Source organism: Lactuca virosa, chromosome 3 (assembly GCF_052849685.1).
Source record: "Lactuca virosa cultivar CGN04683 chromosome 3, Lactuca_virosa_CGN04683_v6, whole genome shotgun sequence".
NCBI lineage: Eukaryota > Viridiplantae > Streptophyta > Magnoliopsida > Asterales > Asteraceae > Lactuca > Lactuca virosa.
The window spans coordinates 380743882-380754569 of NC_136428.1; the positions used below are offsets into that span (position 1 = coordinate 380743882).

General features: G+C 34.0%; 2 protein-coding genes across 2 annotated transcripts; both read right to left on the reverse strand.

The window, feature by feature from the left end:
• Positions 1-5404: 5404 nt before the first annotated feature.
• On the reverse strand, positions 5405-5875 carry LOC145164970 (uncharacterized). Its single transcript, XM_079083611.1, has one exon. It carries the CDS (start codon positions 5873-5875, stop codon positions 5405-5407), a length of 471 nt encoding a protein of 156 aa, XP_078939737.1.
• Positions 5876-5910: 35 nt separating this feature from the next.
• On the reverse strand, positions 5911-7799 carry LOC145164971 (uncharacterized). The gene is made up of 3 exons (XM_079083612.1): positions 7214-7799; positions 6411-6614; positions 5911-6296 (listed from the first exon to the last, which is right to left on the reverse strand). Exons 1-3 carry the CDS (start codon positions 7797-7799, stop codon positions 5911-5913), a joined length of 1176 nt encoding a protein of 391 aa, XP_078939738.1.
• Between the last annotated feature and the right edge of the window lie 2889 nt (positions 7800-10688).

The window sequence follows — 10688 nt, forward strand, 5'->3', positions numbered from 1 at the left end:
AAATACATGATCAAAGAATAAGTTACGATGTCCAGAATACAAGACCTAAGCCAAACCATAAGAACTAAACAACCAAACAGTCGATGTCGCGGTGGCCGTAATCATGAACAACCTCAAACACTTTATTATTGATTGTCCCACATAATATGTCGTGACAAAAAAAGGTCATAAGTATTGAATTGAATGTGTGCAAAAACAATAAAGACTTATTTTGCAACAAAAAAACATTAAAGAGTAAATATACAAAATAAAATATTAAGGACTAAATGTATACAAAATTAGAAATATATTACCTTTTTAAGTCATTTTTTCCAGTTTATCTGAAATAACCAGTCATAAAGACTAAATGTATACAGTTAAAGTTAAACAAGTTGAAGATAAATATATAAAAAAAACTAAGTTAATATATATACCAATCAAAATTACGTACAAATTAAAAAAATATATTATTCTTATTATCTCTTTCTTGTAACAAATTCATCAACAAAATAGGAAAAGAGTGCTAACAATTTTCTGAGTTTTTAACCAAAAGAGTGTTTTTGAAAAACTTATTTACTCAATGGGTATAGTTTTCAAAGTATTTACCAAACTGTTGATTTTTTCATTATAAAAAAAATAACCTTACCCTAAAGCACGAGGGAAGCTGCAAGAGGGAAGAAATTACCAACGACGCACGACACCAACTGTGATTCATCTCTCCGGCGGCACCTCCATCGTCGGCCACAGCTCCAGTCGGCCATCATTCAACCTCCGGCCATACCGGACTCCACCTCCGTCAATCCCCCAACATGCGATTCCATCTCTGGTTCGAAAATTGAACTCCATCTCTGGTTCGACATTGAACTCCATCTTTAATTTTTGTATGGAATAGGTGCTGGTTATAGCAAGAAGATGATTTTATTTCGAATTTTGGTGTAGAAGTTTTGTTAGATTAGATTGCTTATGTTAGATTTCTGAGAATTCTGAATTCTGAATTTTGAAGTCCGTTTACTGATTTCTGATAATTGAATGAAATTAGGTTTGATTTTTGATTGCTTGAATATAACAAAGATGCTAATTCGGTTAAAGAAGACATGAAATTTGTATTAGTTTATATGTACCAAATTGATGTTTGGGATGGCTGTTCTCACTCAAGATTATAGAAGACTTGCTCTGCGAGCATGTCAATCATCATCACAAATGTTTGCAATTAGGTATTGTGGAGGAATGTCTCCTCCTTAATCCTTATTTGTTATGTTTTGTTAAGTTATTATGATTTGTTTCCCTTAAACCCGTTTCTGAAATGAAGGGTCGTTGAAAGTTGGTTGTGTGTTCCTTTTATGAATTATTAACAAAACAAAAGCCCCGACCATGTTTGTTGGCTTGGACTTCCATGTATCAATATTATCTTGAGTGTGTGTTCCTTATTTAACGAAAGAATTCTTTTTGCATAAATACAGAGGAGGTATTGGAGGGTATTGTTGTAGGGAAATGTCAACTGTTTTCTAAGTTATTGCTATATTTTGGTGCCAGAAATATGCATCACGAATTGTTGATCAAATTGTAAGAAAGAATGATAAACATTAATAGCAAAACTAAAAATAAAACCAAAAAAGTTATATTAAAAAAATAAACGTTAACTACAGTGAAGATTTTTTTGAGTTATGGATTTTTTTTTCTTCATGTCAGCCGTGTGAAAGAAAGAAAAGGAACATGACACATTTTCTAAAAAAATTTGATCAATAATTCATTTTGGTAAATAAGTTTAAAAATATATATATAACTAGGAAAGGTCTCCCGCGTTGCTAGAAGACTTCAGTAATTCGTAGTTTTGATTTTGATAATGTCATTGATAAGTAAAATAGAAGCTACTATTCATTACATAGTAACTAAATTTTTTCTACTATCGAAAGCAAAGATAAGCATGTAGTAAATTAAACAAAGGATATAGTTATGCTATATGAGGTGGGGACGACTATGTGTAGTTGTTTGGGAGTTTCTTTGATGATGATCTTCTAGGTGGTGATATTTTTGTGAACATTTATAATGCTGGTGGAGACGGTGTCTTGGATGTAGTTGTCTTAACTTCAGTTTTTGCTTCTTTAGTAAGGTAGTTGAAGATTAGTTTCAGCTGCTGATGCATAGACGTTTGAGTGACAAGGGATAGAAAAAATGTTAATTTCTGTTTTATTTTAACTTTAATTTTTGTTTTCATAGGAAATTTTTGGGGGCTTTATAGGAATATATACTCTGGTAATGTGTGTTTGTGTTGTATACTAAAATGAATAAATTATTGTTTGTTTTTGTACCGATGTTAAATTTGTAGGAATGTAAATTGATGTTTATATAATAAAAGTGATAATTAGTATTTTGAAACTGTTTATATGGTCATTAGATAAGCACTAAAGCTATTTCACATATAACATTATCAAAAAAGAGAGTATTCTTTTTAGGTGTTGATATGTCTATAAGTTACAGTAATAAACGTCTTTTATGTGAAATGCTTCTTGTTTTGTAACATACGAAAAGTAGTAGCCAGTAGTTTTTTCCTCAGATGTTGTTAGTGTTTATGATGAACTATCTGCTTCTTTTTGCTTCTTCGTATGTGAAGGTCCATCTGTACAATAAAAAGACAGTAATAAGTGTTAATGTTTTTTTTTGTTAATAGAAAAAGATAAGTATATACGTGTACTGGTGTATGACAAAGTTCTTGATGTATGAGATGGTTCAGAAGTTATTGGTAATGGTGTACCGGTGTGACTAATGTTAACAGTCTTAGTGCCTGTTGGAGGTATTGGAGTTGTTGGGATTGTTGATTGGGTGAGGGTATTAGTTCCTTGCACGTCTAGAATCAAAAACCGAATGTTGTCAGAGGTTGATGTTCTTAGCATCTGAATTGGAATGGTTTGTTTTGTTCCTTTGTAGTTACTGATGATGCAGGGTAAATTGCTTTCGTTATTTTTAGTGGCATCAGATAGAACCTTTTCTGGAGTTGCTCCGATGAGTTTCCGGGTTGTGGTATCAGTCATAGTTGCAGTAATGGTACCAGTTGGATCCGTTATGGTTGTGCTGAGTTTGTAAATATACTCATATTTGTTTAATTAGTTATTGTTAGTAGTTGTTTTTTGGTTAGAAAAAATAGACTTTACTTACAATAAAATTGGTTGGTGGACTGTTCCATGAGCACTGCAAAACCAACCTGTTCCTTTTTCAAAAATTGGATCTTTGCAAACAGGATATATTACTTGGCACCAGTAGTCTTTGAATGAGATTTCTGTGAGTAATGCTTTTATAGTAAAGGTTTTCTCCTGTAGACATCAGAAAAAGAAGTTTATGATTTTGTTTATGTTTAGTATGGAAAAATAGTATGAAAATGTATACTACCAGAAGTTGGTCACGAGTTTTCCCAGCAATGTTGTTTATGGTTGTTGGAATTCCAGATGGGGCACAAGTGGGCCTTGAAGGTCCATTGAAGCTGCAGATTGTTATTATATAAGAAGAAAACATGATTTTTAGATAAAGTGTTAGAATATGTTTAAATTGTTATTTACCAGTTTATAAGTTGTGTTGTTTTTGGAACTGGTGGGTTAACATACACATGGGTTGCACTTGATGAACCAAATCTTAATATTGCTGTAGTAAGGGATATACAAAAGATGTTTTATTATTTTTATAAGCGTAAAAACCTATTATGAATATTTATATTTTATATTTATAATATGAAGTTTGCTGTTACCGTCTGAGGATGAAATTTTTAGATTTGTGACTGCAGCAACTGTAGTTGCAGGTGGTGGTATTAGGCGATCACGACTGAACTTTTCAGGAGAGGCAATACATTCTTTCCATAGGTTGATTACAACTTCATTTCCACTAATGTTTGTGTATAGAAGTGTAGTTAGTAGTGTATAATTACATGAAATAAAGAACGATCTGATTGTGTTTTATATACCTTTCGTCAGCAAGTATCAAAAGAACAAAGGCTTCACCATTGTGCTTTTTGTGATGACACCAATAAAATCTGTATATAGAAAGTAAATAGCATATAGTTAAGTAATGTATAGATAAGAGATTACATGTTATTTAACAATCAAAATAGTTTTAATGGATATTTAATGTAGGGACAATTGTTTTATGTATATACCTGGTTGATATGGCGGTTGATCTCCTAAGTTGATGAGTTCTGTTTTTGAAAGAAAGTGAAACCAAGTTGTAGGGAGGATGGTTGTATCTGGTATTGGGTCAATGATGGAAGCAATGCCAACATCTATATAGATTTTGTTTTCCTAAACTTTCTGATATTGATCTAGCCGTGGACATGTGTATTATGATATTGTATAGCATTTGGACACAACAAGAACAACTTCTATATACTCCTGGTTTGTTCTTTGTCCCAATATCTGTATAGCATCTCCCTGAGATATTTTTACAATGGGATTTAAATAGATGATAAGAAAGGCGATATGGGGTTAATATTGTATATTATGAGCACTTACAAATTTGTCTACAGCAAGGTACCAAGTTTCATGGCGTCGGGGTTGTGGTTTCCATTTACGTAATATCCGAACCTGTAATTTCCCTCCAACACAAGCATATTTTAGTTCTGATATGGTTGCCATTTCTTCACTTGTTTTTCTGCTGGAATAAACAGGGGAGAGGTTATTAGTAATGGCATGTTATTTTTTGGCATGTTATAGACATATAAAATATATAATATTTATAAGTATTTCTGTATGACAGTAAAGAACAGATGTAGGTTAATGAAAAGATAGACCTCATTTGTTTGTACTCTGTGCAATAAATCTGTAAAGACAACATTTTTTGTTAGATTATGTTTATTGTGTTGATTTGTGTCTATAAGGATTTTGATGGAATTAGCAGATGTTGCCCTAGATAATGCAACATAAAGTTGACCATGTGTGAATATTGGCTGGGACAAATAAACTCCAATCTTTCTTAGTGATTGTCCCTAGCTTTTGTTTATGGTCATAGCGTAGCATACTTTAATTGGAAATTGTTTGCGTGAGAATGAAAAAGGTAAATCTGGTGGCCTGTGAATGAACTTTATGCGAGGTATATAGACTCTTTTTCCAATACACGATCCTGTGATGATAGTTACCTCAATAATGGTCGGAAGTAATTGGGAAACAATTAATCGTGTGCCATTGCACATACCATCCCTCTGATTTAGATTTCTAAGTAGAATTATAGGTGTATTGAGTTTTAGCCTAAGAGAGTGGGGTGGTAGCCCTGTAAAGTGTAGCTGATTTAGGTATTCTATTGGATATAGCCCCTCCAATTCTGATGTATGCTTTCCATTTGATTGCATACCATCGGTGCTTCGATAAACTTTTGGATCACCATTTGTCATTTCTAGTATAAGGTCATTAATTTTGTCAGCAACTTCATTAGTAGGGCAAACAATTGCTCAAACTGACAGATATGCAGGGGATGGATAATGTAACACTCTATCACCATATACAAACTGTATGAGATATTGCAAAGAATTCTCTTGTGGGGGTATTAACAACGATTCTGGAATTTGTACCCAACGTGTACTTTGAGGATCTTCTGTATCCTGTTCACCTAGGTTTCCATTACCAATATTTAGTATCCAATCAGCAAAAACAGATGTTGACAAACTATTACTAGGCTGAGGTTCTGAATCAACTAATCGCATGTTTTCATTTAGCATGAAAACCTGAAAAGACGACCACATGTATGAATTCGGTAAGGTTAAGGAGATGATAGCAGCTCGTGTACTTTTCGGTGAAACCGGTAGTGTCTGACGAAAGTCTCCCCCAAGAAGAACTGAAATCCCACCAAATGGGAGTGAATCACAATCAAGAACATCACATAAGGAACGATCTACATACTCAAAACAGCGGCGATCACTCATTGGTGCTTCGTCCCATATAATTATTGAAGTTTGTTTTAAAAGCTCTGCAAGTAAAGTATTCTTTTTGATGTCACATGATTTTTTTCTCCTAAATCAATAGGTATTTTAAATCTTGAATGTGCTCTTCTTCCTGATGGAAGCAGAAGCGATGCTATTCCAGAGGCAGCTACCGCAAGTACAATTTTCCCGAGTGATCTGAAATGGCAAAGTAAAGTAGTCCACAAAAACGTTTTTCCAGTTCCACCGTGTCCGTAAACGAAAAGTAGAATCTGTTTTTTGTGTTGTTCTGAGTTAATAACGGTTTCATAAACAGCCATCTTATCCTTATTTAACTGAGCTAACATATCTAAATGTTGTCTTTTTAAATCTTCTCTATCATAAATTGTCTCTTCTACCAGAAGACGGTTCTGCAACATACTAACTGAATCAAGACATGGCATGGGTAATTTGAAATCAGCCAAAGACTAAGAAGGTGTAGAAGCTTGGAGTATGTTTTCTAAGTCAAAAAGCAACTGATGTTGAATGATATTGTCACCTATGTGAAAGTGTTTGTTTGGAAATTGAAGGTTCATTTTATGTATATAATCATCTGTCATTTTCTTCTGTGCAACATCCCATAATGACTCCGGACTGCTGACCTCACAGAAAAGTAATAGCTGACAAAAAAGTGATCGCAATTGAGAAGAAGTTGCCCATGTTGATGCTTCAGTAAAAGCGGTCAGCCATTCGACATCACCACCTATCAACCCCAAAGCATTGCATGCGTTTCGAAAGGTTAGTGATGTGATTATAGAACATGGTTTGGCATGCGGAATTAAAGATTGCACAATGAACACGGTGATTTCGGTGTTTAAGAGATGTATTCGAATATGTATGGTGTTACAAAAAGGGATCTAGATCTAAATCTACATAAATAACACGCACTTACACACTCAACTTTTACACCTCTCAAGCACACATCTACATGTGGAATAAACTCACCTTATATAGAGGTGTTTACATGTCTCTCTCTCACTCTCTATCTCATGTCATAAGGCTAATGCACCACATGCAAGTGGGTCTACAAAATTCAACCCATTTACAAAGTCATACATGGATAACTTTGTACCCCAACAGTTAGATAAACGCGGTAAGAAACTGTACGCACATCCTCATAGGATATGCAGCCTTTCTGATGACACACTAGTGTTCGAAGATTGAAGAGTTCACCAGAAGAGGGATGGACAAATACAAGCCTCGCTATAGCCTTAGAAGACTCATAAACTCTAGGTGACCATTCCTTAAATTGAGTATCCCACTTATAATCATTTGGGTAGTATATATAAGTTAGATCACGACCTTTGGGATCTCTTGCATTACTATCGAACCACCCAAGAAGAGGTGTTCTAGCATAACATGGATTAGAAAGCACCTGATCTATCTTGATGTCCTCTCTAAATATAACATGTTGCATATGAGGGAGGTGTACAGGTAATATAAAAACAGGTGGTCGATGCCGATGAATGTCAAAATTCAGAATTCTCCACGCTGCCTCATGTGGACAGATATATCGCCCATCAAGGAACCTTTGTATCTCATTTATAGCTGGAGTTGTTGTGCTTGTACTACTGCCATCAGTGGTTTCACTTCTTTGGATGAAAAACCGCACACGCTCTACACCTTTAGAAATGTACTTAAAAAGATATTTCACCATCATATTCCAGCCACAATATTCAACATTTATGTGCGCCCCAAATCGAGAACACAACCTCTTGTTATAAGGAACAACATATCCATTGTCAACAACGATCCCAGTTGGCATCGTATAACGTGCAATAAAACTTTGTTTGTAGTGTGCATATCCTTCTTTGTCAAAGATTGTGTGATCTTGGAAAGGTTTTGGAAAGTGCTTACTACATTTTTCCTCTTTCATACAGGGGGCCATCTTTGTTTAAAGGTCCACAAGGGCCATGAATCATGCAGTTGGTCACAATGTTGTACAGTAATGGTTCTAAAACTTGATCATGCAACTCTGCAGTTATATACTTGTCAATGTGAGAAGGCTCTTAAAATTTATTTGTGTTGATTACCCATAACAGTGTATGACAATGCGGGAGGCCTCTTTTTTGGAACTTAATTGTATATAGAGCTGCAAATCCATATAAAACAGTTAGTCAAAGGCAAAAATGATCAACATAATAAAAAAACCATTTAAGAAAATATAAAGAAAGTGACATACATGCTTGTACTTCACCAAATGTTTTATCTTCCTTAAGAAACTTCATAAAAGCATCAACCTTGATTTCAAAGACTTTAGCAATCACATCAGCTTTACTATGAACATCTTGTTGACCATGACTATCCATATACCGACTTATCTCAGGCCATTTCACATTACATGTAAAAGTAATGAAATATTGAGGGTTCCCATAAACTCTACAAATAGACAGTGCGTCTTGATAGTAACTATACATATAACGGGGACCACTTATAAATGATGCAGGCAGAAAGACACGTTTTCCTACTACACGGCTATCTCTGTCTCCTTTTGAAAGCGCATCGTAAAGGCCAGAAACATAATCAGATCGGAGCTGATCCTGATGTTGCAAGATAAAATCTAGACATTCTTCTTCAATGCAAGTGTAAGAATCAACAATATACTGTTGGAAAAGACGACCACCTTCTAATATGAGTGATAATATGTGTTGACGTGTATAAATTAGATAACTATAGTACATGTTGACTGATAGGTTTCTCGCAGCAGAACTCGTTTCATTACACAGCTTCAAATGCGGGGACCAACCTTCTTCCCCATATGGAAAAAGCAAAGGATAATGAAGAGGCATATAACTTGGGTGTAGTTTACTAACACGCTGAAGGCGACCATACTTTGAATGAATAATGATATCATACTTTGCACCACTGGAATCGTCGCCAATAATAATACATCCGAGAGTACCAACAGTAGGGACACCATACCTACAATCAGGAACTTCATTGTACAAACGAACCGAGTATGATTCCAAGTTCATACCAGCCGCAATTTATGTAGCCGTCTTAAAAGTACGGACATATTCATTGTGAGTTGTCAAACATTCCATAAGACAACGAATAATACCATCATTTAAGTTCCTTTTATTAGGAGAATCAAAAGCCTTTAACCTATTCATAACCTCATTATCAGTGTCATATACATATAGCTGTAAAAACCTAGGCCCATTGGCATCATGTGGACAAAGGGAACCAATCCAATGATAAATCTGACCAGAAATCTTAAATACATACGGACCACGACCTTTATTGATTTCATTGTCCACATCAGCTCCTAAAGAAGTCATTAAAAACATGCTATTATATTCCCTAATGTCAACCATAAAACGGCTATCCATATACGAGTTACGAATTTCAGCAGGCGGAATCAATGGATAGGGAAGAATAACAGAACCGTGTCTACAACATTGCCTATACACCGGTCGACTAACAGTAGAATGAGCAACACTCCTTTCAACATACCAAAAAAACGCACCGCAAAATTCACAAACACAATTACAGTCACCACAATCATGGAGCACAGGCAATAGAGGAGTATTAAATTGCTATCGACGGGAAGACTTGCGCACAAAACCATCAGCCGTTAAAGAAGAAGATGAACCAATTTCAGAGAGCTTTCGCTTACCACCCCTAGGCATTATACGTAACCCAATACAGAGCAAGCAAAAAAGCCCACAAAAAAACCCAAAAACAACGAAGAGAAACGGTAGAGTGAAGTGAAATATTATATATAAAGTGTAGAAGACGAAGATTAAAAAAACAATAAATTACCTCCACCAAAATCAGAAAAGAAAGAACAAAAAGCAAACAGAAAAGGCGAGTAAGGAGATGGTAAAAAAAATACATTAGATAAAGGATACACGTATGGAATCACATTCCCCAAGCAATGACTCAGGCAAATAAAACAATTAAAAAATGTAGGACCGCCATTGACCTATTGACCAGACCAAATTGTAAAGAAAATTTGACAGACATTTACATTCAACAAATTGAAGAAAGGTAAAAACTGTAAGGGGGTAAAGTGAAAAAGAACCCCTTACAAAGGGGGTTTAAAATTTATATATATATATATATATATATATATATATATATATATATATATATATATATATATATATATATATATATATATATAGGGAGCGGTTCAAATGAGAACCACAAAAGATTAAGAACCCTAAGAACCTCATTTAATAACTAAATATATATTGTGAATATTATCAAGTATGTTAAAATCCTGATTTTTGTCTTTTTTGGTAAGAAAATGAAAAAATTGAAAAAAAAAATTTAGTCTGATATTTTCGTGCATGCATTCATTTATATTTTAACACAAAAATTTTATAAAAAACAACTTTATACAGTCCATTTACAGTTTAATACACAAAATTCACAAGTTAACATAACTTATTTTACACTAATTCTCAAATTCATAGAAATCAAACCCAAACTTTTCCACCACCACACGCCGTCACCAACCACCTGTGCCAACATTGCAACAATTTTTTCTTCCAAATGAGATCTGTATATCAAGTCAGACAATGACATGTTAAATACTACATTCATAGTTTATCAAACTGATTAATTCATCCATTTTGAATTTAATGCAAAATAATTATAAAAACTAAAGCATTCTTACATACTTATACAACATTACAAATAAATATATTCACAAGAAATTAATACAATTTTTTTTACATAAACCATTCATATTTTATTACAAAAATTATATAAAAAAAATCACAGCAACATGCAGTCAATTCACAATTTAATATACTTAATTATCGTT